The sequence below is a fragment of the Erithacus rubecula genome (assembly GCF_903797595.1).
Source record: "Erithacus rubecula genome assembly, chromosome: 15".
Taxonomy (NCBI): Eukaryota; Metazoa; Chordata; class Aves; order Passeriformes; family Muscicapidae; genus Erithacus; species Erithacus rubecula.
The window spans coordinates 14,567,491-14,595,490 of NC_136667.1; the positions used below are offsets into that span (position 1 = coordinate 14,567,491).

At 46.3% G+C, this 28,000-nt stretch overlaps 1 protein-coding gene and 1 long non-coding RNA gene across 2 annotated transcripts; both read left to right on the forward strand.

Annotated features, from left to right (window-relative positions):
• Positions 1-6,562: 6,562 nt before the first annotated feature.
• Positions 6,563-14,695, forward strand: LOC306808593. Its single transcript, XR_013776075.1, has 3 exons — positions 6,563-6,740; positions 13,784-13,966; positions 14,569-14,695. It is a non-coding gene; the product is annotated as an uncharacterized lncRNA (long non-coding RNA).
• Positions 14,696-15,689: 994 nt separating this feature from the next.
• On the forward strand, positions 15,690-27,994 carry IL13RA2 (interleukin 13 receptor subunit alpha 2). The gene is made up of 9 exons (XM_079319294.1): positions 15,690-15,820; positions 18,546-18,697; positions 20,731-20,884; positions 21,411-21,531; positions 23,262-23,446; positions 24,551-24,708; positions 25,909-26,053; positions 26,654-26,756; positions 27,649-27,994. Exons 1-9 carry the CDS (start codon positions 15,742-15,744, stop codon positions 27,683-27,685), a joined length of 1,134 nt encoding a protein of 377 aa, XP_079175420.1. The 5' UTR covers positions 15,690-15,741; the 3' UTR covers positions 27,686-27,994.
• The last annotated feature ends 6 nt before the right edge of the window (positions 27,995-28,000 follow it).

Here is a 28,000-nt window from a genome sequence, read left to right on the forward strand (position 1 = left end):
TGTTCAGTTTTCAGCTCTGAAGAAAACCTTCCTGTTAAGAAAAGACTTTTTTGGATGTCAAGAGCAGTGATGGCACGTTCAGAAGCCTCTGTTCCAAGGTGAACTTCATGGAGCCAGGTGGGAGTCAGTCTCTTCTCCAGATAACAAGTGACAAGACAAGAAGAAAAGACCTCTGGCTGTGCCAGGGGAGGGTTAGATGGAATATTAGGAAAAATATCTGAAAGGGTGGTCAAGCATTGACTGCCCTGGGCAGTGGTGTAGTCATCATACCTGGAAGTGGGCAAAAGCTGTGTGAATGTGGTACTGGAAAAGGGTTTAATGGTGAGCTCAGTGGTGCTGTGCTAATGGTTGAACTCAGTCTCAGGAGTCTTTTCCAACCTTAACGGTTATACGATTTTAAGTTGAAAATTAACTCTGTCCCTGTTCAAACCAAGACAATGACATATTACTATTTTTATCTTCCATGAAACTGCCAAACTCTTCATCTTCAGTAATCCAAAGATGTTTGTTGCTTTCTCTCCTAATGCATTTTCAGATATTTTTCTTCACAGTTAGTGGAGGCTGAAATATTTTTGCAGCTTGAGTGAGAAATACTGATCTCTTCAGTGAACAAGTTAATTTTTGTTAATGAGAATATGATATTCCAGATAGGTATAAATTCATGAGCTGATGCTGTCTTATCCATTTCATCCACTCCCTTTTGATCTCCAAAATCTCCAGCTCTCAGAAAGTGAAGGCAGCAAAGCAACAGCCAACACTGAATTTCCTAGCAGAAGCTTCCAAGTGCATGAACTTCTGAAGAATACTTAATAAGACAAACCATCCCACACTCCCTGTATTCTCCAGGCCCTAAGTAACAGAAGCAAAAGAAAGCAGGATTATCTCTGAAAACTCTCAGGGGTATAATTTAGAAATAGATAAGTAGTACTGAATTCAGTTCCAAAGAATGTTTATGTGAAAGCTCTTCTCCACAAACCATTGGGTGATGTGTCTAGCTTGCACTTTTCTCTGTGTACTGAAATAGTAAGTGCATTCTGTTCTTTCTCCAGTAAGGACAGTGATCATTTTGTAATTTTTGGCTCAAGCAACATAAACTTCTATTTCCCAGGAATAATAGTTGGGTTTTCTTGTTGTGGGTTTTTTTCTGGTGAAATGATAGGGAAGTTCCCAAAGTTTTCTTCCTCCTATATATGCAAACAGGATTACAAAAAGAAGTAGCAGATAGATTCCCCCAGTCAATGAACCATGATTTATTACTAGTGTTATTGCCCTTCAGTGAGCAGTGCCATGCTGCTCTGATAATCAGGTTTTGTGTATTGCCTGTGTATGGCATCACTGAGCCTTACTTGTGTATTTGGACCTTTGAAATTCCCATTCCCAGTTTTTACTTTTGCTGCTGGCTTAGAAACAGCTTTTGCACACAGACTGCTTCTGATGTCTGCTCTTTTTGATAACATGCTAGGTATGTTTTTGATAACTTGCTTGGTATGTTTGATAACATTTTATTCAAAGTGCTTTCATTGCAAATTCAGGAGTTTGATGCATAAAACTGAAATGACAAACATTTTGGAAAAATACTTGATCCTTTCAGGATTTATGTGCCTGCAAAATTGGGTACTTTTTTTTTTGTTGGTTTTTTTTGTTTTTTTGTTTTTTTGGGTTTTTTTTTGTTTGTTTGGTTCAATTATTTGGCCTTGCAGATATCAACAAATTTCATGGAGTTCTGTTTTGACTGAAAGCAAACTCAGAATTGCTATAAAGTACTTAGAAGGCATCTATAAAACAGATCTTATCACTTCTGTTCCCACAGGTACAGATGGGGAAATAAACCTTACCACCATCTGGCTTTTCTCACTTGGACTTTCACATAAACCAAGAAATCCTTATGCACAGAAGGATAAATTTAGTTTCTGTAAATACAAATTTTAAAAAGTAAATTTATTTAAAATTTAGTTTTTTAAAAAACCATAACAAATTCATGTCTAAATTGACAGTTTACTCAACAGTGGTAGAAACATGAGTTATTTTTCACTTTCTGACAGATTGCATCTGCTTGACAACATTACAACTTGAATTAATCCTGTGTTCCTTTGTGAGTGCATATCGAGCTCTGCCTGCAGACAGTGAAGCCCCTTTATTTTGGCCAGAGAACTGCTCCTGCACTCTGATCTCCAGATCTACAGAGCATTTCTGCTCTTTGCCACTTTTGCAGTTTGTTTATACAAATAAACACTTGATGCCACTGAAGCTGTTACCCTTCCAAGCTCCTTAACACGAAAAATCCAAGCAAAGGATGTGGCAGTTAAAAATGCACATCTGGCTGGTGCTCAGGGCTGCCTGAAGGAGTTTCAGCTCTCTATTAGCTTCCAGCACGGCCACTGAGCCCTGGCATCCCTCCACCCCCTCACCAAATCACCTACCTCCCCTACTCAAACCTGTGGGTTTTAAACAGGGCTAAAACATGCTCTGCTTAGATTTTAAACCAGCTGCCCACCTGTTGGTGTGTTTGACCCATCTCTGCCAGGAGGGTGGAATAGACAGTCTCGTGCAGTCCCTTCCAGCCTCAGCTCTGATTTCAGTGTCCTGTCCTTCCTTCTGGCTCTGGGCTCCCCAGGGTGGTGCCTCAGGCAGTCCTTGTTGGTCAGCAGTTTTACACAGCTGTAGATGCTGGTTTGTGACAAATGCCACCATTTTTTTAGCAAAACAGCTGGGGAGCACACAGGTACTCCTGTCAGCTGGCACAACAGAGACTGGGATGTTTCTTTACAAGGAAGAGCATCACATGTTCTGTTATTTTCAAAATTAACAGCTGGATTGATGTGAAATGTATCTCAATTGCTGGTTAATTTGTCAGGAATGCTGTGATTCTGATGGACTAAAGGAGGAATCCAAAGGCATTTTTACCCTGCCCCACACTACACCCTTTAGTTGGGTTCACAGTTTTGAGTGGACAGTTCCTGCACTCTGGTGCCATGAAAAGCAGCCACAAAAAGTGCTACTTCCAACCAGAAATTTTTTAGACAGTGTAGGAGACAAACTGCAAGTCAAAATAAGGCATTTAAAATCATGCTGTTAAAAGTGATTAAGGCTGAGTTTATTTACTTGCCTCTAACCCAGCAGGAAGAAGACATTAGTTAACTTGTGTCTGTAAACTGTTGTGTCCCTTCTCACAGGGGATATATTTCTGACCTCTGATGAATTTTTGCTGTGCCAGACATTCACAGAAATAAAATCTACAAGTACAGGAATATTTGTTTCATGCTTGATATTCCCAGACTGGGGAATAGGAAACCAATGAGGACACGCTGTGGACTGGAAGATAAGTCAAGGCTGTGGTTCATTAGCTTCAACTGGAGCAATGTTCCCTTTTGTTCTGGGACAAGCAGTGTCTCTCCTCTCCCTTGTCCTCTCCTTTCCTCAGCAGCCTCACAGCCAGCACAGCATCCCCAGTGCTCACCCTGGGCCCAGGGCAGGGCAGGGTGGGCACCAGGCTGAGCTGGCAGTTCTTGCCCCAGCAGGTCCAACTCTCTTTTGCAATCACAGCCTGTGGAATTAAAGGTGAAGCCCTGGAGCAGCAAAGCCATAACCCATTCAATGGCTGAATGTCTGTGGGGACTTTCCCTGCTTATCCTTTTCCTGACATTATATGGGTTTAATTAATTACATTTTGGTTTGTAATGAGCCATATTATTTGTTTTGGGCTGAGCCAATGCATGGAGCAAGGGAGCTCAGGCCTTCAGGGATTTAGTGTACTGTAGGACTCCACACAGAAAGCATCACATCTGTTCCCATGGCATCTTCCCAGGGGCTCTGCAGAGACAGGTGGTGCAGGATGGGAGATGCTTCACAAGAAGGCAACTCATCAAGTTTCAGGGCTGGTAGTTGGATTTAAAAAGTCACTGTTCTGTCACCTTGTGGGGAATTAAGGAGAGCACAACTCAATTTTAGAAAAGTGCAGATTGCTGCACACACAGGGTTAAGGAATGTTTTTCACAGAGCAGACAAAACTACTGAGATCTTTTCATTAAAATAAATATTTTTCTTTGCTCTATTATGACAAATCTTCCCCTGTCAGCTAAAATCCATCTGTAAGTGGCAGTTGATTAATACATTGGTGAAGGATTTATTGGTATATTTCTTAAAGCCTGTTGAAATATTTGTTTTTTCTGTTGTAAATCTTTTGAGTAGTGTCACTGAAATCCACAAAGTCATCCTTAATGCAGGGCAAACCCCAAGAACAGAACATAACTCCAGTGAAAGTCAGAATAGGGAACAACTAGGAAATAACAGGATGATCTTTGGATTTAATCCTGCACACCCACAAGAGCCTGTACCTGTGGGACCTCTGTATTTCTCAAGCATTACATGTCAGATATTAGGTGTTAGCCAATATTTTTGTTTGTAAAAGCAGTCTTTAAGCTGTTTGAGCCCTGCCTTCAAGGTGAAACTGGAGGACTCTTTCTTTCTTACCAGCAGCTGATCTGCAGTTAAACCATCCCAGCTTGAGTTTGTTTTGTAAGTATTGATTCACAGCAGAGATGTAAAATCCTTAAATTCCTTTAGCCCAAGATAAAGTGCAGTGGTTAGGTGCAAATGCTGCTTGGTGAACTTTTCCAAAAGAAAAACCCAACACAGCCTCTATTGAAAAGGATCCTCAGGACACTCACATGGAAATGGCCCTCTCAGGGCTCTGGCTTTGGAGTTTTGCTGTGCTTTTGTAGAGGTTTGAACAGTCAGGTCTGGTCACATTGACTCAAGGTTCTATCAGTACTATAAATTGTCGGTAAATTATCTGGCAAAAACATCTGGCCCCAACATTCCAGGAACAGCTCTGGCCAGAGCTGGTCTCTCCCACTACCCAAGTTTAGCTTGCCTTTCCAAGCACAGCTGAGTGGGATTAGCCAGACCACCCCTCAAGAGAGTCTGGGTGTTCCACCCTCAACCCCCTGCACACCACAGCCCTGGAGCAGCTGCTGGACCAAGGCATGCTGCCAGCAGTGCCTTCCAGAGGGCAGAGCTGCACAGCAGCTCATCCATCCTCCCTGGATTGCTTCTCTGCTTCCCTTTTCACTGTTCCCTGATGTGTGCATGCTCCTGTGCAGTGCTACTGTACAGGGGATCTCAGTGCTACCAGAAGTGGCTGGTGTACCCTTTTCCCCTAATCCTATTTCCTGCTGCAGAATAAACCTTTGTAAGAGCATCCACAAACCTGGTGAGATCAAACCTCTTCCTGATTTCACTGCCAGTGAGTGCTGGGAAGACCACCCAGCTGTGCCTTGGAGAGCACATTCTGCAGCACAATGACTTATAGCTGGAGAGCCAGCATCTTCCTCAGGATGTGAAGTCTGAGCTCTTAATGAATCAGCTGGATCCCACCAGTGCCACACCTTCCTGAAACTGCTTGAGGCAGTTTTTTCCATCTGCTGAGTTGCTGTCTGAAATCTGCAGTTGTCTGGTCAGGACCTTGGTCAAAGCATATCCCACAGGAAATAACAATGGAGCAGGATTTTTTGATGAAGGAGCCCCATCCAACTTGAAGGGACTCAGTGGAAAGCAAGAGCAAAATTTCTGATTTGATAAAAAATATTTTACTTTCTGACACTTGAATTTATTTTTTGGGGGGTTTTTCCCCATAAATGAAGTCCAGCAGTCATCTGCCTGTGGACACATGTGCCCAGCTGAGATGCTGATGTTAGCCCTGGATGTGCAGAGCTGCAGAAGGCACATTGTAGGAGATGGGAGCTGGGACACCTGTGACCTCTGAGACCAGCCAGGATTGCCAAGGTTTTCCATCTGCTGGACACAGAGCCCAGAGCCCAGCTGCAGGAGCCCCTCCCTGCTGGGGCCTGCCTGTGGCACTGTCCCTGTGCTCTCCTGTGGTGTCCCACAGCCAGGCAGGGCTCTTCAGGTGACATCAGCAAGGTTTTCCCATTCAAATTGCATCCTGTTCAGAGGATGGATTGTTCTTTACAAACAAACTGTGGGTCTGCTGGCAGATAAAACCAGCACTGAGAGAGAAAAGAAACAATGGGAAGGATTCCACTGATTGATGAATGAAAAAAGATATTTGCCTTTACAAACAAGCTGTAGGTTTGCTGATACATGAAATTGGATGCTGAAAGATGAAAGAAACAATGGGGGAAAACCATGAATTCTATAAGAATTAAAAATTCAAAGGAAGGGTTATACATTAGAGAGGAATTTCAGGTATCAGGTGTTCTGGGAAGTGTGTACCTCTCAAGTACCTCAGCCAGTGGGGAAAGAGAGAGGGAAATGCAGCCAGGAAATGGGGATAAAAGGAGGCTGTGTCCTCCAAAAATTTGAGACATACCAGAGGAATTCCCCATGGCCTCTCCCTTTATTCAAATAAAGTAAAAGGGCTCCTCTGTCTTCTTTTTACTTGCTGTTGTTTGTGGCTTAATTTTCCTAACACAGTGACAGGAAAGTCCCTCAAACATCATGTTGAGGGGCTGTTTTTTACAACACACACGTGCAGTGGGCTGTGCTGCCTGGGAGGGTGACTCGGTGCCTGCCCTATTTCTTCATGTGCATCCTACACACAGAACACTTCCAGGCTGCCTGGTCAGATGAGCTGATCAAAGCTCACTCTCTAGAAACAGGAACATAGGCAGGACTTTTTTTTTTTTTTTTTTCAGTCTTCCAGTTTTCTTCTTTTAAGAGCTAATAAGTATTTTGCCTAATAAGTTACCTGACTTAAAGGAAAATCCCAAAGTGTGATGGTGAGTTATAATTACTTTTTACCATGATTTAATTTTTTATGTGTCTGTTTGAAACTCTCTGTCCAGTTGTAGTGCAGAATATAGATTTATGCATATCCTAGTTTGTTTTAAAGTGTTTTCCAGCACCTCCATGTTTTTAAGTGGCACCAATGTTTGTGTTCTTGAAATAATTTTGGTTGCATCTGCTCAGAGCACAGGGTGATATTTGAATTGTAGATTTTCAGACAGTTGTGTATGTATGTGTGTGTTTACACCATTGTTGCACCAATATGTGTCTCATCCCTTTCAAGCCATATTCTGGCTATTGTGAAATCCCTCCAGTGATTATTCCCTAAGTATCTTCCCAGATTTTTTCTTTTATGGGAAGATTTAAGCAGCTTTTCATATAATTAACCATCTTTAGGCTTGTCCTAATCCAGCATTGGCTTGCTGATAAGAGCTGTCAGCAGATACCATGAAAGGACTGTCTGTCCTGGCCAAGCAGTTATTCTGGGCTATCATTTCTCTCCTGGGGGAGGTGTCAAAGATCTGCCTCTGAAAAGAACAGATCCAATCAGCATTTTTTGACTGTTCTTTTTCTTTTCTTTTCTTTTCTTTTCTTTTCTTTTCTTTTCTTTTCTTTTCTTTTCTTTTCTTTTCTTTTCTTTTCTTTTCTTTTCTTTTCTTTTCTTTTCTTTTCTTTTCTTTTCTTTTCTTTTCCTTTTTCATTTTCATTTTCTTTTTTTTTCTTTTTTCTTCTTTTTTTCTTCTTTTTTTTCTTTTCTCTTTTTCTTTCTCTTTTTCTTTCTTTTTCTCTTTAGAATTTCTTCTCAGTTTGTCCAGTATCAGGCCAAACCGTACTTCTAACATCTCACAAAGCAGCTTTCAACACCAGTCAGTTGTTGATGTGAGCAATAAAGGCTTGGGCTGCTGTTTGTACTGGTGATCCCTGGGACTGGGAAGACACAGCAGAGGAGCCCAGCACTGCTGCCCCCTCAGACTCCAGGAAAACCACCTGTCCCAGGAAAAATCCTGATTTTTGTTGCCAGGGTTGCAGCTCAGGATTCGAGGGCCAGTCTGTGAGGATGAGCCTTTCTCCTGCATGTGCTGCCAGGGCTCCCTGGCTGACCCTTCTCCCAGCCAGCTCCTGGGGTGCCTGGCTGTCCCGTGTCCCTGAGGATGTCCTTTTCCTGCATGTGGCCCCAGCTGTGCCTGTGGGGGTTGGTATCTGCTCAGCCCCTGGCAGATCCTACCCTGCCCATGGCACCAGCAGTGCTCCATCCCCACTGGAGACAAAGACAGGAAGCCAAAATGAAGAGATTGGGAATTGCCAGCTCCCCTGGCAGCCCAGGCCAGGGTCTTCAACTGTACAGAATATCTGTTTTTTCACTTGCTAGTCCCAATGCATGGTGATTGCACCAGAACACTTCTGCCAACATCTCCATAAACTCTCTGGTTTCAGATGGAGTTTGAAAGAGAAGGAAAAGAAAATTTATTTTGCTTACCCCAAGGGCTTGGAGGCTTGTGGGGGACAAACCAGTTTTAAAAGACAAGGCAGAGAAGAAACCAGGAGACTGTTCTCACTTTAAGATGGCCTGAATGGAGCATCAGCTCCCTTTGCTGCTTGTGCCAAGGTCAGCTGAGCCCTGCCTGCCAGGATCCCTGCTGTGCCCATCACATTGCCTTCCCCATCCACACTCTTGGGCAGCCTGCAGCACTGCCCTGCTGCCAGCCTTGTTCTCATAGTTACTGGGACAGCCCTTCATGGGAAATGTTTCTGCCTTAATAACCACTCAACCTGATTTCTGCATGTCTGTCTAATTCTGGAGCAATCTGAAAACAAGATTGGAAGTGCTCAATATGAAAGTATTTACTTTTGGGGGAAAATGCTGCTGGGATAAAATTGGTGCATGGGAGGGCAGGTGGCCAGTGGAGATGGTGATTTTCTGCCAGCAGGATGTGCTGGGAGGAGGCTGGGCTGAGACCTGGGCATTCATCACAGGGAAAAGGCTGAGCATGGTCATGGCAGGAGAGTCCCAGAGTGCTGCCAGCCCCTCCCAGGGTTTAGCACTGGAGAGACTGAACCGCTGGCTGTCATCTCTGATGTCACTCTGGTGACAAAACTGCTCTCATGGAAAGGCACCAGGCTCTTGGCACAGTGCTGCACTCAGATTTTCAGCAGCAGGATGGCAGCCAGCCTGGGAGATTGCTCAGTGCAGCTCAGACTGGGTTCAGCATTGACCAGGATTTAAGAATTTTGCCTTTCTGGGTAAACTGAGTCTTGAAGCTGGGCTCAAAGCCGTGTGGTGGGAAGATTTTAGTCTTTCCTAAGGCACCCTCTGGACCAGGTGAGGGACCAGTTGTATTCACCTGCCCCCTCAGCCAGCTGGTGGATTTGGTGGCAGGAAGAAGCTGGAGGTGTTTTCTAACTCCTGATGACCTACACAGTCAGAGCGTGGCTGGCTCCTGCTCAACCTGCAGGGTAGGAGAAGAGGTGGGTGAAAGATTTATCTTTGGATGTCTTCATTTTCTCTGCTCCAGCAGGGCTCAGTCTATTGGATACAGGTGTTATTTGTGCCTGCTCTTGCCTGAAGAGCAGAAAGTGTTCCTGGAGCAGCCCTGGGCTGCTGCCCTCCGAGCAGCTCCGAGTCTGCAGGCAGGGGAACAGGAGCACCAGGGGAAATGGCACCTTTCTTGGAACAGGGATACACAGATCTTCCCTGTAAGCCCCACATCCCCTGGCAGAGCCCCTGCAGCCAGGCAGGAGCCTTGGCAGGACCCCATTGCCCCAGTGCTGAGGTGCTGGGACTGGCCAGGTGTGCCAAGAGCAGCCACATGGCAGAGCTGTCTGCACAAACAGGTACAGGGGCTCTTTGTCTCCCCCACTCCTTCTGGGAGCTGTGGCAGAGCCTTTCTGTTCTGGAGATATTTTTTACCTTCTTTCACATGTCCCTCTGGATGTATTCATGGCCTGTTGCAGTTGTTGCTCTGCTAGCTTTGTGTCTTCAGTTCTTTCTTTGATGCCCTGGTGCATTTAGTGGCAGAGTTTGGGCCCTGGCATTCCAGGCTGTGCTCCTATTCCCCTTGCAGCATCTCCCCAGCCTACCCTGCCCATCCCCAGCCCCTGGAGCCCTTTTTTCCTGCAGGCTGATTCCTAGGCACTGCTGCACACTTTGGTCAGTGCTGTCTAATTCCTCAGCCTGCTTTGTAATTCTTTTCTACAGAAGTTTTATGTGCACTGCTGTTTCAGGGCAGAGTCACCAAGTTCTTTATTAAACCTGACACTGTGCCATGACATGAACTAGATTTTTCTCATGGTCTCTGCTAAACCTAAGCCCAGCTGCATCAGAGGCAGAGTCAGAGCAAGTCCTTGTGCAGGCAAAGGGTACGTGCAGGCTGTGGAAGGAATTGCTCCAGGAGCAAAAGATGACTCAGTGAGAAGACAGGAGCCAGCAGGTTGTGGATACTTCAGTCAGGGTGTGCTCCCAAGGTAGCAGAACAGAACACGGAATCCATTTAATCAGGAATTGCAGGAAACTGATGATGGATTTGGGTAAGGAGTTCCCCAAGTGGCTGCCACAGAGTCATCTGAAAGGGAGTGTGAGACATTTGACTTTGGCTGGGTCTTTCTGGGAGCAACACTGATTACAGAAAACAAAGATTTCAGTGGAGTCAGCTCCATGACAGCTGCCTTGATGGCTCACATGATACAGGCACGATCAAACAGCTGCTTCCCTTCATAAGATGCCATCTAAGCCAGGATAGTAGCCATCAGCAAAGAAATATGGAAAACTGAGGACTCCACTCTCAGAAAAACAAATATTGACACTGGGCATTGCTAGAGAGTCTGGATTCTTTCCATCATTTCCTGAAATCCCTTAACAGCCATAAGTGTTTAATTTATGAATGCAAAGAAGGGATTTTTCTTGCAGCACTTGGTCTGTCTCCAGTTCCTGTGCTCCTTGTCCTAGCATTTGTCCTTGTGGTGATGTCCCCTCTCCAGTGGAATCCATAACACTGTGCTGGAGGCCACAGGTCTGCTTGCAATGACTGAGCCCTTCATCCTGGTGCCTTGGAAAGAGCTTGTTTAATGCAAGTTCTGTAAAAGAGACTGATTTCCCTGAAACACAAGGCAGTTAAGAGGCTTTTATAAATCATCCATTTTCCATGCCACTGGCAATTTCAAAACTATCCTTCTGGACCAAATGAAACATGCTGTTTTATACCAAATGGTCTGTTCATAGCTGGAGCCTTTCTGTTTTTATTTAGGTGATTAGGAAGCTGCTTCTAAACATGGAGGTTGCAAAGTAGAAAGCTTTTATTTTGAGCTATTGCTGCCCAATATTTTAACCTAGGTTTACAATGGATTGCTTGACAGAACCAATTTAGCACAAATGGGATGAATATATGAAATATATTTCAACCAAAAAGGATTTGTCCCATTTTTCATATTTAGCTCCATTAATGATCTTTGCCAACATCTTTGCCAGTTGCAATAAAGTATTTCAGCAATGATGCTGATGTTCTTTTATTTCCTCAAACAGAAGCAGATTTTTACAGAAGGGCTTTTTAATTTCTGCATGCAACTGCATATCTGCCATAGTCCAAAACCCTAGCTCGGGATTCTCAGCTTTTTGAAATCTTTTCCTCAGCCTGGTGGCAGCTTTACAGGCTTGCATTCCCTCAGCTGTAGTGCATTTATTGAACAGCTGTGAGTCTCTGGGAGCTGACCAGGCTGCAGGAGGAGAGGGAGCCCCTGTGAGGTGTTCCTGAGTACACAGTGACTCCAGGAGTCAGTCACCCTGCTGACAAATCCTAAAAAATCTTATTCATGAGCAAACCAGAGGAGTCAGCTTCCAAATACTGTTGCAACAGGGAAGGCAGACAATGAAAAGGGAAGCAATCCCTGTGGCTTTCTCATTGCTGGGCTCAGGGGAGTCTGGCTGCTGATAGCAGCGGCCTCCAAGGAAAGGGGGATGCAGGGAGGGGCTGAGCCCCTCCAGCAGTGAAACCACCAGGCTTGGCTCCTTGCACAGAGCTTTGGCAGGGCTTGCTGGTGAGCCAGAGCTGGTCTGGTTTCATTTATGTCTTCTTCCATGAGTTTGTCATTATCACCTTATGATGGATTCTTTTTTTTTTTTTTTTCACTTAATCCCATTTACAGAACAGCTGATCAGATCAAATTGCCTGCCTGTCCCTGCCCTGACCTCGGGGCCCTGAGGCTCTGGTCCAGCACACACAGGGATTGTCCCTGCCTGTCCTGGGAAATGCTCACAGCCACATCCAGCGAGGTTGGTACCAACCAAGCTCTGTGCAGAGCTGTGCCCTGGGCCACTCTGTCTGTCCCACCCGTGGGCAGTGTCTCCCCTTGGATTTGCTGGAATGGGGAATGGATCCCTCCAGGAGCAGCCTGGCTGCTGCACCAACACTGGAGGAGCAGAGCAGGAAGAGCAGGTGCCAGCACAATGGCACAGGACAGGAAGGGAAAAGCACCTGTAGCTCACCAAGGGAGTTGTTTTTGAGCAGGATGTGGCTGGAGCAGCTGGACCAGCAGGAGCTGCTCAGCACAGACCTGCACTCTCTGCTCCTTCCCGGGAGCTCCAGTGCTGCTGCTTGTGTGCTGGAGCCCTATTGTTGTGAATCCCAACTATGCATTTTTTTTCCAACCCAATTTTCTCAAGAATTGACCCAGCATTCAGGAACTGGCATTCACTCTGCTGGCAAATGTTTCTTATTTGTTCCAAACAGTGTGTCCAGTGTGACCATTTCTGCTTAAATAGCTTACACAATGGGAATACATGAATGTTAAATTTTAATCTTGCATAACTCTGAAAGCAGGGCCATACATTTACCAGCAGTAAGGGACTTTTCCCCCCCATCCTTTGCAGGAAGTAAGAAGGAAAAGTCAGCAGTGTGCAATTTCAATGAAGGGACAACTCACCCATAACCGTTCCCCCAAAATCCACAGGGCTCCCAAGGCGACAGTGTCAGCACTGCACATTTCTGCATGTCTACCCACACACACATAGAGAAATGGAGAGGACACCTGGCAGCTGGAAAGGGACCTGATCCTGTCTTTGCTGCACCAAAACATTCCCATTGATGACAACTGGGAAGTGACAACACATTCATCCGGGCAGCAAATCAAACAGTGATACTGAAAGTCTTGTACAGGTGCTTGGAGGACACTTTTCTTGCTAACAAGGAGCACCCCTTCAGTTCCTGATGCCATTTCCCATGCTGTTTGTATGCCTGAACTCTTTCTCAATACACCTAAACTTGGCCATGGGAAGAGTCAGCCTGAAGCCACAGCCCATTGCTTGTCAGGGCATGTGCACCACAGCTCTGCTGTTCCCAAAACATCCCCACTGTCCCTCCTGGAGGGCACTTAGTGCAGCCCAGCTCCTTCAGCTCACATGAGGCAACACGGCCTTGACTGACTCATCTGTGTCTGGCCATGACCTTGAACAATCCTTAGCACATCAGCAAGAGCCTTCAGATGCTTTTTCAGCAAGGTGTGTTTGGCAATAGTTTCTCACCTGGGGTGAGCCAGGTGTGCTGTGGAGCACCTGCTCCTTGCAGAGCTCTCCAGGCTGGGGCAAGGGAGGGCTTGCAGGAGAGGAGGGATGAAGCAAATGGTGACAGGCACAGCTGTACAAATCTCATGGCAGAATGCCTGGCCCCAGCAGAGGAGTGAGGAGAGGGACAATTCACTGCATTTCCTGCAGAGCCCCAGCAGCCAGGAGAGGCTGGATTTGTCCCAGAGCCAGAAGCTGATGGGAAGGCTCTGCGGTGGGTCACGCTGGGGGTGGTCCCGGGGACCCCCTGGTGGAGCTGAGGCAACGTGGGGGCTGCAGGGAGCTGTGGGGCTGTGGCTGCCAGCTGCTGGGACAGCTGTGTGTCACCACCTCCAGCACACAGCCTGCACTGATCCTGCCATTTGGTTTTCATCTTAATGAATCACTTCAATATTTCAAACATACCTTTGACCCGCTCGAGCACATAACAGCGACAATTAACACCAGCACCTCATAAATCCCAGCAATGCTCCCTCTGGTGCTTAGCAGAGCCTCTGACCGTGTGGCCAGTGCCATTACATCCCAATACAACATCTGATCCCTGGGGAGAACAGAGAGGAGTCTTTAAAATACCAGGATTTCTGTGAAATGCAGAGCTTTGAGCCATGAAGCTGCTGAGGAGCCCCACACTCCAGAGATAGATGAGCTCCCCTGCAGTTAGAGGTTCAGGTAAGAGCACTTTGATGGCTTTAAACCTCTCTGTGAAAGCATTTGCCTATTTTTACTTGCCTTGTGAAATCATATGAATATATTCAAATATGCTGGAAATGAAAAGAAGCTTTCTGTGCTAACATGCACACACAGCCCTTGGATGCTGCTGCTCACCAGCTCCAAGTTAGAGCAGCTGCTTCTCCAGCTCTGTAGAGCAGCTTTCCTTGTCACTGCATCCTCAGACCTTCCTGAAGCACAGATTCACTGCCTACAGCCAGGTTTGTACCGACATTGGTTTTTTCCTGTGTCTAATAGGTTAAAGAAGTAATTCTCATAATTTCTTCTGCCTACATGTTCTCGCTTCACAGTGAAACAGAAAAATTACTGGTATTGCTGTAATAATAATACTTATGAAATAACTATACTTATGATAACTTATGATATTATGATAACATCACTTATGTGATGGATTTATGTGATCTAATAGTTAAATTATGTGATGGACTGGGGAGATTTGATAGAAATTTAAATTGAAAATTTGCTGTTGAAGTTGTTGTATATTTTTAGTTGCTGCTGTGTGTTGCCAGCTTGAATTTCTGATTCATTTTAAACATATACAGATACCATGGCCAGCACCACCTGCCTCATCCTCCTCTGGCTCCCCTGAGCCACTTTCAGTGATGGGGGCTTTTTGTTGGCTCCAGTCCTCAGATTCCTATAGATCCCTCTGACCTGAACTTCTGTCATTCAGCAGAGCCTCAGTTTCACATTGCTGCATGGTAGATGAGGGTGCTGAGGAGGAAGCTGTGTCAGTCTGACCTGGGATTTCACCTGCTTAAGCCAGGCTTGTGTGGGCAATATAAACTGAGTTTGTTTTCCGAATAGATCTCAGTGATAAATTGTGTGCTTACACTGAGGTTGCCAAGTTCTTACTCAAGTGGAGTTCCAGCAGTGGCCTCAAGGTTCCAGGAAGATTAATGCCTATATCTATAACTATTTATATACCTAGGTCTGTGTCTATATCTAATCTATATCTCTGTCTTGTCCTCCCTCTCAATCTAATTTATACCCACACCTGTATCTATATGAAAAAAATGAAACTCTTTCAGAATCCATGTGCTTTCTGGCAGAGGGAAGCATGCTGAGCTGGGGTGCCTGTGGGCAGCAATTTCTACCCACCTTTAGCCTGAAATCTGAAGGAAGGAGTAGTCCCCTTCCTGGAAACTTTATCCTCTCCCTCTCAGTCCCCGTCCTCCCTCCAGCAGATTTCCACAGGAATAGGAATTTGTCCCCTTCAAATATTGCCATGACACTAAGAACTCTCACAAGCATCCCTATCATTCCTACTAAGACTTTCCAAGAAGCAGCAAAGGTAAAAGGTGGGGATAGTTGCATGATGTGTCTGTTTATTGGATAAGGCAAGGCTCAGGCATTCTGTTTTCATTTTTTAAAATTAAAGTATCATTTGTCCAAGGCACTTCCTGTGGCAGTGGGTTGAATCACTTTCCAGAGAAGACGTGAGACAGAGGGCTGGTGATTGAATACTGACACACTTCTGGCAAGTGTGCTTAGCTGGCCACAAACTATCAGAATGAAGCCACGTTTGGCCAAGAGAAATCCTCTGGGAAATGATTAATCGGCTTTGGTAAACAAGTGAAGCCATGCTGAGCCTGCAGAGGGAATGCCAGGGCCCCAGGGAAGTGCTGAAGCCTTTGAACTGTGCTGTGTCTCCACAGCCCCATCCCAGCTGCTGCAGGACTGCTCTCCTGACCTGCCTGTCCCTGGAACCCCCGATGGCTCCCTGGAGGCTCCCCCTGCTCCCCGTGGCTCTGCTCTGGGGCTGGGTGCTGGCCTCCTCCTCCCCCAGCACAGGTAAAGCACAAAGTGCTGCTGTGTCACTGCTTGGTGCTCACTTGTCCTTCTTCTCAGTATGTGCCTTGCTGTGTGAGTGGCTGGTTTATAAACTTGTAATCCACCCTCTAAATATGTTATGTGTTTAGTGGCTGTGTTTCTGAGTGAATTTGTGAGGAGAAGAGACTGCCTTTGGTGCACAGCAAATATATCTGAGAGAGAGTTATCAGACATAAACACTGCTATAAATGCTCCTGAGCATGGTCCCAGACAGACAGATTGTGCTAGGTGTGAGAAACACAAGGCTTATTTGTGCTTGGAGAGCAATGCTTCTGAGAGAATGCTGCTCTGCAAGCTCTCATCCATGGCCATGGCACTGCAAGCACCCTTTGCATCAAACCCTCGAGCACCTCTTGCTGCACTGCACCTGCTGCTCCTCTGGCACTGGCACTGAGCACTGATGGTTAGCAGCCCTGGCCTCCCCTGATGGAAGCAGTGCCTGCTGCAGAGGTGACAGCATGCCCAGGAGCCCACTGAGAGCTGCCTGTCCAGCCAGCACTCACAGAAAGCTGCCAGCACCCCCCTGCTGCCCCTGAGCAGAGCGTGCTGCCCTTGAAATGCACCCCAGAAAATGTAAGTATCCCCTGCACCTCTCTGAGCAGCACAGGGAAATGCAGACACAGGGAGGAGATGTATGGGGGGACACCTGGCAGGCTGCTGGTTTTCCACTGGCAAAATAGATGGAAAATTGCAAAGCCCAGCTGCTGCTGGCAGCACCTCCGAGGGTGTGGTGGGGCAGAGGGGGTGGGGGCAGCTGGGGACAGGCTGGGGTTTGTGACCAAAGCAGTGATGGTGGTGGCAGTGTACCCAGCAGCCAGGAGGGGTGGCTGTGAGAGCTGTGCCTGTCTCACAGCCAGCTCAGCATTATTGACTCACCACCACAAACATCAGGGGGAGATGCTCTTTGTTCAGTTTTTTTTCCCAAGAAACATCCAGGAGCAGCTTTCCTTCAAGAGTGTATGATGAATAGAGCATTTCTCATGTTCTGTATGAGTGATGTGAGTGAGACTTGGTAATGTATTATTGTGAAAATGAGAAAATGCAACAGGCAGTGCTGACATTTAAAAAACAATCAAATCCCAGAATGCAAGAAACATAACAAAGAGAAGCTCTTCTGTTCCCTCTGAAATCCAGTCAAAATTTATTTTGCAAGAATTGCTGTTTACAATTACAATTGTTTTGAAAAAATACTGCTGTTTTGCTCAAGCTCACAATGTAAATAAATTTTAGAGCATTCTCCTATCTAGTCAGAAATTCCAATTCTGACCAATCTTGACAGCTTACCATGACAAAGGCTAGCAGCTTTTTGCATCCTTGTTTGCACTGCTGTGAGGCTCAGCATTTATACACTCAGGAGGAGCTCCCAAGCACTTGGTCAAGTATCATCCTAAATACATCTCCTACTTCACCATCCAATGTAGTAACAAATCTCCCATGGAGCTTCATGTACTGGGAAAAGTGGGATTTTCAAACTGCTGCCTGGAGTGTGTTTCATTTGGGAAAATTTCTTGAGAAGAAACAAATCCTCCAGTAATGTACCCTGCAAATTTTCCAGGCAGCACATTAAAGCTGGATTTATGTCACCATCTTCCACTGAAAAATATCCTTTTGGTTCTGCTTTCACAATGGATTCATTAAAATAATAAAAGAAAAAAATTGTGTAAATCCTGATGAAGACATGAAAAAGGTGTTAGAAAAACCAGTGATTTGGAGGCCAGATTCAAAGGGAGAATGGTGGTAATGCTGGACTGATGCTGCCAGGAGAGGGGCTCCAAATACCTGTCAAATAAAGTGTACCATGCAATGAATATGAAGAAACCAAAAGAATAATATCACCTCTAGATAGTGGGGAAAAATTACCTTAGAGGTTAACAAAAACTTGCTTTGTTTCAGGTAATAAAACTGAGCAGCCAAACAGTTCTTGTCATGTGAATGACAACTCCATATAGAGCTGGATCTTTAGAGCATGTCTTACTATGGAATTCATCCATACTTCCTTATTTATTGACATATAGTTGCACCTTAAAACATCTTTATAAAACCCGATTAACTGTGAAGGCACATTTTTGTACAGCTGATAGATGTCCAAAATAAGAATTATTCTAATTCTCAGCTTTTTTCCTTTTTTTTTTTTCCCTGTATGTTTGGGGTTTTTTCCCCCAATAATCTTTAATATACGTGAAAGGAATATTTAAAGCAATGTGGGTGATTTGTATCTATTATGGTAAAGGAATAAAAATCCCCCTGACAGCATGCTTTGATCTGTCATCCTGTGTTGGTGTATGTGCTGAACATGTTTGCAGAGATAAGGGTCCTGAAGGCTCGTAAATATCAGGGGTTGAAGGTAAGCAAATATAGGACATGACAGGTCATCCCAGGGCAGCAATTTTGCTTAAAACATCTTGAAAAAGAGTGTCAAAAAGTGGCATTCTGTGTGCCTTTTCAAAGATCCTTGAGTGCTTTCTCTGAGCACCAGGAAACTGGTTTTTGGGGGTTGGGCAGGAGCAGATCTTATTGAGAAGAGGGTTTTAAACAGCCAGGGCTGCAGCCAGCAGCATTTCCCTCCACATCCAGCAGCTGCATTTCAACAAACCAGATCAACATGCCAACAAGTTCCATGGCTGCTTTGGGTTTGCTTTCCTCACTTTGACTCTCTGTTTTACCCTCTGCTTTGTTTTGAATGCAGTTGCTCCCCCAGGAGACCTCCAGATCACTGACCCTGGGCTCCTGGGCTCTCTTGATGTGCAGTGGAAGCCTCCACCCCACGTACAAACCTTCAACGAGTGCTCAGTGAAATACAAGTTGGAGTATCGCAGCTCTGGGGACAGAGACTGGAAGGTAGGGGAAGGCAGGAATTGATCCTCCCACACCAGGGCTATTGTTCTGCCTCTACATCCTGCACAGGTGTATGTTTGCATTTCAAGGAGTGGAACTAAAGCCATTCCAGTTTTCCATGGAAAACCAGGGGTTTTCAGTGGTTTGAATGGGAATGTGTTTTGAAATGTAGCAGCAGCAGCAGCAGCAGCAGCCAGGGAAGGGGTTCCATCTGTCACAGGGCTGAGTGTTTGCTGCCCAAAATAATTCAATAACATTCCTCTCTGCAAAACAAAAAATATTTTCACTTTTCTGAAGAATCTTTGCAGGGCTTGAACTGAAACAACAGATACTTAGGGTTGCAGAGTGGTGGACAAATAAAAGTTATGTTTCATTAATTATTCTAATGCTCTAAAATCCCCTCTATCCAGAAGTGTGTTCCTAATTACCATTTGCTTCTCTCTTTTAGATGTGGCTTACTCTAACTCAGCTCTTTGATAAAAGTCACCTCTCATTGATGTGTAGCAGGCACAGCACAGGAAAGGATGTTGGAATGTATTTTGTGAGTGCTTAGAAGATGAAAGCTACTGCAGGGTTAGGAAGGTAAATGGAATGGGGAGAGGAGAAACCCAGCAGTGGGAGCTGTTTGGTTGGCACAAAGTACTGAGGAACACATAAAAATATGTTGAGCATCTCACTCAACAACCTAAAATACAGATTGAAATCCTGAAAGAAAAAGGGAATTTTTGCACAATCCTAAGGTAGGAGAGCTAGAGGTCTTGGCAGCTCAAGAGACCAGGGAGAGAGAAGGAGAAATCAATCAGTCTGGCAGTGCTGTGGAGCCCACAGCTGGGGCAGGAGGAGGAAGGAAGGCTGAGGCAGCAAAGCCAAGGCTGCCAGGCTGTGCTCAGCCCCACAGAAATGGGGTCAGGCCAAGTCTGCAGAGGGGAAAACTCCAGTGTCAGCTAAAGATTGCAATTGCAAGGGCATGGAAAGGGGTTCTGATGTTGGTCATGATGCATCTCACTCCTAGCTGTGCAGATTCTTCCAGGATGATTTTAACTGCAATCTCAAAGAAAAACATATGCAGTTTCAAAAAAAAAAAAACCAAAAAACAAAAAAACAAAACCTAAAAAAACCCAACAGAATTCCTGAAATCATGAGTAATAAAAGTTTCTTATATGAGGCAGATCTACAGACTAGAGCAAAATCATCTCTGGCACCTTGCCAAAACCTCAGTTAAGGTAATGAAGAACAGTCAGACTGAAGAAAGTCCACTAGACATCAGCAGAAGCAAAAATCATTTATATCAGTTAGAAATACATGGCTCAACACAGCTCTCACACTGGGGAGTGCTGAGGACAGCCTGGCTGTGGCTGGGCCATTGCTGCTCCCACTGCTGCACATTTTATGGCACAGATGCATTTTATGGAATGTTACCTCTGTCCTACGTGGACTAATGCAACACTTTGTCTCATAATTTGTTGTAAACCTGGTCAACTTCATTATCCTTGCATAAAGTGAAGGAAGGGGAAAAAAATAGAAAAACCTCCAAAGGGGTTGCTCAGAAAGTCCCACAAAAGGCAAAGCTGGGTGGTTCAAGTGGAGGGTGAGATTGTCCTTCACTGCCTGGCTGCTGGTCCACCCTTTCAGGGGTGGTTGTGCTTCCCACAGGAACAGCCTTACAAGACTCAATGTTCCTTCTGTTTCTGATTATTTCACACCATAAGCAAATGTTTTTTATGTGGATTTGGGGTGGTATCCTCCTCAGGTTGTCTGCAGTGCTCCTTGCTGCTGGGGATCCCATTAATCAGCCTGCTCTGCCTTGTCCTTGCTGTGTCCTGTGGGGTGAAGGGACTCACAGCCAGCAGGGCTGGGCACAGCAGGCAGAAATTAATGCTGGAGGAGCACTGGGCAAGTGAGGCAGGACAGAAATATCAAGAGACTGTAAAGCACACAAATGAGACTATTTGCAGCTGGAGCAATAGCAAGGGTACCTAATTCTGCAACCCACTTAGTGACAGAAGAGGTGCTTAAAAACTCTGTCTTTCAACCAGGTTATTTTTACTAGGAAGCTAAAATTCAGAGTTGGATTTGACCTCAGCAGGACTGCTGAAGTGAGGGTGCAGACCCTGCTGGAAGGAAAGTGCACGGGTGACGTGGAGGTGCAGAGTGACTGGATTTATGCAACCTTCCAGGTTGCACCACAAGGTTAGGAGCAGCCTGTGGCACCTGGTACAGTTCTGTGCTTTGCATGAGCCTGTTGCATGAGTCAGTGCTGGCTTGAGGGTTCCTGGATGATGAATTCTTGCAGGGCTTGCTGATGTTTAAGACAGAAGAACAGCTCTGCTACCAAAGGCTGTGGTTGTGGTTACTGCATCCCTGGGGCTTGTTTCCCTCTGCCCATGCCAAAGCTCTGCTCAGCTGCCCTGCAAGAGCTCCAATGATGAATGGAAAGGTCACTTAAGCATTTTTCTGCTCTAAGATGGACTGGCTTTTATGAGAAACAGAGCACTTGGCAGTAAAACTAATGATGCTGACTGGCCACCTTTTCCTTTATTTCCTTTCTTTTCCTTTACTTTCTTTTCCTTTCTTTTCCTTTCTTTTTTCCTTTATTTTCTTTTCATTTTCTGTCTTTCAACTGCAGCACATGGTTGTTCAAAGGCATAAAACCGTATTTTTGCTGCATCTGACTGGTACATTGGTAAATAGTGGTTATTTCCTTCTCATTTGACAGGAAAACTTGAATCAGAGGTCCAGAATTTCCACTGCATCTATCATGACTGGGAATACCTGAAGTGCACCTGGCAGCCAGGACTCCTCACACCTCGTGGTGTACATTATGAGCTATATTATTGGTATGTAACAACAAAATAGGAAAACATTCAGGCAGCAGTCAAGTGAACTACTCAGAGTACAATATGCTTTTATAGCTGGCAGTGCTATTGCCCAATTCACCCAGAATAAGCCAAAATAATGTCCCAAGCAACACATGGCTTCTGGCAAGAAAACACCTAATCCTTTCTTACTTTCTTAGAATCAGGTCTTTGTTGATCTTTGCCAGGAAATATCTTCTCACTTCCTCCTTTCCTTTTATTCATCCCTGGGAGGTGTTTTCTGCATGTTGTCCACCACAAAGACTTGTGCTTTCTCTTTGCTGAACACACCTGGATGGTTCTGGCTGCACATTTCCCAGGATCACAGTGCATATATCTCAACTGGACAGGATTTAGCACCAGGCTACCAAGCTCAGTGAGCCCTAGACACAGAATGGAGTTTCTCAGCAACTTAGAGTTCTAGTGTTCAAATATATTTTCATAGCCTCAGCACATCTCATGCAAGCAAACATGCTGCCACAGGGTAATAATAATACATGTTTCTCAGCTGTTTCTTTTAAACTGGTGCCTGAATTCTGGTCTGCAGAAAAAATGTAGCTAAAATTAGTGGTTTGGGACAAAGTAAATACTGTATTTGTGCTTAAGCTCCTATGATAATATGGAAAGGATGACTTAGGCTGGGCTTTGTGTCACTGGGCTGTGTGGAGAAAAGCATAGCTGCATTTTAAAGAGGTTCCATTAAGTTCTTGGAAATAGTCTTCAAAGCAGAACCACCAGTTCAAAACCATTTTGCTCACTGCAAGGATCTGCTTGAAGGAAACCATGAAAATGCATGATTCATGCCTAAAGGGGAAAAAACACTAAAAAAACCCCAACCTTGATTCAATTGCCTGCAATAAAACCAGGCATTTGGATCTGGATCCCATTTTATCATAAGACTGGGTGGACACCATGGCATCCTTTGATCCCTGTGAGCAAATTTTTATAGTACTAGAACATGAATTTTTTCCCCCAAACATAATGTGCTGTGGAGGGAGACTTTAATTAGATCTGGATTACAGGGACCAAATTCAGCCCTGCCCTGAGGGCACAAAGCAGCAGGAGTTATAAAAGGTAACACAAAACATCAGTGTTTCCAGGATGCAACAGGCAGCTGTGCTTTGGGGAGTGGCTCCAAAGGCAGAAGGGACAGGGCTGTGGTTGCACATTAACAAAGAGCAAACCCCTTCTTGGCTCCCACCCTGAGTTTCCATGTGCCATGGGGATCCATAGGAACTCCCTGCAGCCAGCCAGAGCAGCTCAGCAGCACTTAGTACATTCATGGCATATCACCTTCCTAAAAACACTTCATTTTGGCTTGGGAGGGGAGCTTTCTGCAGCTCCAGAGTCTGTGGCTGATGGTGCAGGAAGGGCCCAGGGGAGCAGGACTGTCCCCATGAGTAGAGGCAGATCCTTGCCCAGCTCCAGTCACACAGTGGCACCTCTTGTGCTCCAGGAATGACCTTGGGGAGAGCCTGGCACAGTCTAGAAATCAACCTGAGAAGCTGTCTGTGCATGTTAATTTGGGTTTTTTCTCTTCTCCACACTTTTGCCATAGTAGGAGTCCAGGTGACTGATCCCCAGCACTGTGCTTTGGACAAAGGCTGGGATATGGGCAATACCTGAGCCTTAGGTCCAATCTTATTTAAAAATGTCTTACTAAGTAGTAACTTGCTTTGGTGACTGTTTTCTGTTTCCCCACACACTGCTAGGTATGAGGGGCTGGACCACACGGTGCAGTGTGATCGCTACATCCAGGAGCACGGGATCAACGTGGGCTGTGTGCTGCAGAACCTGAGCCGGGCGGAGTACCGGGATCTCAGCGTCTGTGTCAATGGCTCGGCAGCGGCCACTCTGCTGCGGCCGCTGTACAGCACCCTCCGCCTTCACAACCTCGGTACTGGGGGCAGGGCAGCGGCAGGGGGTCCTCACGGCCACACACCCCAGGCCATTGCCTTAGGGCTCCAATTCCATGCGTGCTTTTGTGGGTGGGTGGGTGGAATGTGTGCATTCCCCCCACGGAAGGGGCCGTGGCGTGTGCCAAGCAGTGCTTCAGTTTCCAGGAGTGTTTGCAGGCAAGCACCACCCTGGAGTGCCAGTGTGTGCCTCCAAGTGCTGCATTTGGCAGCTGGACAGCTCGGGACATGAATGGCCTGCTGGGCATGTGGCAGAGCAGCTATGGGGGTTTGGGCTCTAGCAGCACCAGTCACAGAGATATCTTCATTTGCTCCTGCTGCAATTGAAACGACTGCTGCACTCCTTGCAAGCACAGGAGAGATTTTTGGGCTTTGCTGTTTAAACCAAGCTAAGGTCTGGGGTGATGGGGTCTGTCAGAGCAGAGATGGATTCAAACCCATGAGAGACAGAGAAGGGGAGCAAAGCACGGCATGATGTGCAAACATTACCTGTACTCGGTGTTTATTATGGGCACTCACCGCGCTGGTGCAATTGCCTGCATGCCACAAGGAGAAATAGACAATCCCCAGCTAAGCCACTGGGCTAATGAGCAGGATTCTTAATTCAACAAGTGCTGCCACGTGCTTCGTGTGCGGCTCTGGGCATGGGACACAAACCGAGCCTTTCGGGATGCAGAGAGTGCGGGGCCGGCTCTGGGCATGGGACACAAACCGAGCCTTTTCAGGGATGCAAAGTGCGGGGCCGGCAGAGCTGTGCAGTCACCGCTGGCCCGGGCACGGCGCTCACACCCCGAGCTTCAAACCCTGCACCGCAGCCCCGAGGACGGACCCGCTTATAGCCTGACCTGCGTGTCAGGTTATAATAAATAAATAAAGAAATGAATGAATGAATAAATAAATAAATAAATAAGCCATCCTCCGGGCGCGGGGACGTCCTGCTGCTCCAGCATCGCGGCTGAAAGCCAGGAGCGCTCAGAAATCCCATCCGCGGGGAAAGGGGCAGAGGCTGATGATTATCAGAAGCCTTCGCACCAGGAGATGTCCGTGTGCACTCTTGACCTTCTGTGTTTCTTTTCTCCCCCCAGCAAAGCCCTCAGCCCCGGAGCAGCTGGCGCTTTCCCTGTCTGCGGCCGGGGAGCTCCTGGTGGCCTGGAGCCCCCCGGGCGGGCGAGTGCCGCAGCACTGCCTGGAGTACGAGGTGCAGGTGGCAGAAGATGCGGGGGAAGCCGCGGCTGCCTGGGCGGTAAGGACAGCACCGGGTGCCCCGGGGAGGGGAAGGAGCCGGGATGGGGGCACGGGCTGCAGCAGGGTGTGAGTAATCCTGGGGCAGGGGGTGAGTTATCCTAGGGCAGGCTGCAGCAGGGTGTGAGTTATCCCGGGGCAGGGTGTGAGTTATCCTAGGGCAGGCTGCAGCAGGGTGTGGGTTATCCCAGGCACAGGGTGTGAGTTATCCTAGGGCAGGCTGCAGCAGGGTGTGGGTTATCCCAGGCACAGGGTGTGGGTTATCCCGGGGCAGACTGTAGCAGGGTGTGGGTTATCCCGGGGCAGAATGTGAGTTATCCCGGGGCAGGCTGCAGCAGGATGTAGGTTATCCAGGTTATCCCAGGCACAGGGTGTGGGTTATCCCAGGCACAGAGTGTGAGTTATCCCGGGGCAGGCTGCAGCAGGATGTGGGTTATCCAGGTTATCCCAGAGCACAGGGTTATCCCATGCACAGGGTGTGGGTTATCCCAGCACAGGCTGTCAGTTACCCTGGCCCAGGCTGTGCACTGCCAGCAGACATCCCTGGCCAGCTTCTGCACCGCACATGTTCCTCCTTAACCCCCTGACCTCCAGCTGCAGCTGTGCTTTAGCAGCAACAGATCCCAGCAGGAGGCTCCAAGTGAGCATTGCCTCAGATCTCCTGCCTGTTGTCTCAGAAACCTGCCATCGAGGAAATTTAAAGGTTGTTATGGTTTGTTTCCCTGAATAGGCTGGCATAATTTGGGCCAGTGAAACTATGATTCTAATCTCTCAAAAGGAGTGGCTTGGGACAGAACACATCATTTATGCATGGTGCTTTTTTCCTTCTGTATTATCCAGGTGCAGTTTGAAGGCAAAACTTAAAAGGACTAATTAATCATAGAGGATATTTCTTTTTAAATTGCCATATTCCCCTCGAGTCTTCTTAGGTAATTAAAAGAAAGATTCCAACAATTAACAGTCATAAATGGCAACATACATGATGACACTTCCAGAAAGTATTTTCAGTAGATTTGTCTTCATAGTCATATTATTTGCATTAGCTTGTACAAAAGTATTGTGAAATCATTTAAAACTGCCAAAAGATAATCTGAAGGTTTACAGAGCCTGGACAGCGTTCAGGAACATCAGGCCACACCAGACACATCCTGGTGGTGGCACATAATTCCTTGATATTTCTTCTTTCTGTTTTATTTCTCAGTTTGTGTCGACCCAAATGGAAACTGCTTTAACGATTTCCAGAGCAAATCAAAGCCACGTTTCATGTGTTCGTGTCAGGGGGAGAACAAACATTTTTTGTGCTGACCAGGGCTTTTGGAGTGAATGGACACAGAGTTGTTTCTCTGGTATGGAACTCAAAGTAAATGGTGTTTCTTTATATCCTTTATAAAACTTGTTTGGGTGCAAGTGTTGATGGCTGCCTGGGGATCTGCTGGTGTCCAGCACTGGAGGGGGGTGCTGGCTTAGTTACACCTTCAACCTGCTCCAGCACAGCCATTCCTGCAGCCTTTCATCTCCAGTGCACCCAGCAGGCAAGGCCCAATATTTTATATTAGTGCTTCTGCAGCAGCAGCTTTCCCTGCTGCATGGGGACAGCTGGGATGGAGGAGTGACTGCTGAGCAAGGGAGGGCATGGGGTACTTGCAGTGTGTCCACAGGGCATCCTCCTGGCTGTCCTGCACCACAGATCAGCTCCTTGGAACCCTGTAGGCTCTCTTGGGCTGGGGAGAGGCACAGATCAGGGACTGCTTCTATGTGCTGGAGATACCCATCCCTGGAGGAGGATGTGACTCCACCCAATAACATACACCTTAACAAACAAATAAATAAATAAATACAAACGTGCAGGGTAATGTGGGCAAGATGAATTTGCATCTGAGCCCAAGCTTTGTAGGAGGTAATATAACCCATTTTAACATGTTATTTCCTGTCATTTATCTTTGCAGTGTCCAGAAAAGAGGACAAGCAGCTATTTATCCTCATTCCAGTCATCCTCAGTTTGTCAATTAGCCTCATAATATTTATGTTGATTGGCCAGTGCAAGAAAAGGTAAGCACCAAGGTAGCCTGTCCAACCAATGTACTTTTTTGTTGGTATCTGTAACTATTTATACCTACAATTGTAAATGAAACATAACATTAAATGTCTAAGGGCCAAACATTAATAGATGCTCTAAGACTGGACACCAAACAAGAGTTCATTTTCAGTAAACAACCTTCCTGAGTGTGTCTCTTTCTGATATGAAATGCCCCTACAGCAATCTATAAACTCACTGCAGAGACTCAAATACTGCTCATAAGAGCTCAGATAGCTTATGTTAAAGGCAGCAGTTCCTTGCATGCACAGCAGCATAAATAAAGCTATTATCATTCCCCAAACCACTCAAGAGCAGAGATTTGTCCTAGCTGTGTTAAAGCAATGCCATTTTAATGGGCTAAATCCTCATTCTTTTGGCACTTGCATCCCAGCTGTTTACATTCATGTCAGTGATGGCACGAGGGGAAAGCAGACGAGTGGGTGAATTTGTCTGTTTTTACTGAAGATAATTTATTCAGGTCTGAGGGTCACTTGGAGAAAACTGATCCTCCAGTCCTGATGGCTATGTAGCATAAGCAAGCAGGAAGCTTTTCTAATATGCCTTTTAAGGCATCACTGAGGGAGAAGTGGCTCTAGAAATACCCTTGTGTGGCCCCCAGAGATGAACTGACACCTATTTGGCAGTCAAATGCATGGAGTCCCAAACTCCTTCATCTTTGCTTTGCATCCACCTTCCAAAGGTTTTGGTTTGTGAAATTTGAACGAAGTGTAGATGCTAGTGAGAAATGTGTGGAAAGCAAATGCTTCCTGCATTGCCACTGGGATGTGTCAATGTCTGACAGGGATGCTGGAGCATGTCCTCAGCTCTCTTGGTGTTTGGAATAACAGCCTGTGTCCCTTTCAGATCCCCAGCAGGAAAGCAGATACCTGTGGGACACTAACTCTGCCTGTGCCTGCTGTACTTCTTGTGTTTGGTGGGCTGCTCGTGGAACACCATCCCAAGGACAGCCCAGGAGCCCTGAGCTTTCTGCAGCCCAGATGGGTCTTCCCTGCCTGCTGCCACTTGGGAAGGCAGCTGTTGCAATCCCAGCCCTTAAAGGGCCCAGGAGAACTGGAGGGGCTTAAAATGACTGCAGGAAATCTGGAAGAGATCTAAACTGACTCTGAAGCAAGGTGTTTCTGATAACAGGACAAGAGAGAAAAAAGAGGCAGTGGAAACTGCCATGAATAAACATAACACATTCTGTGGGCTTGTT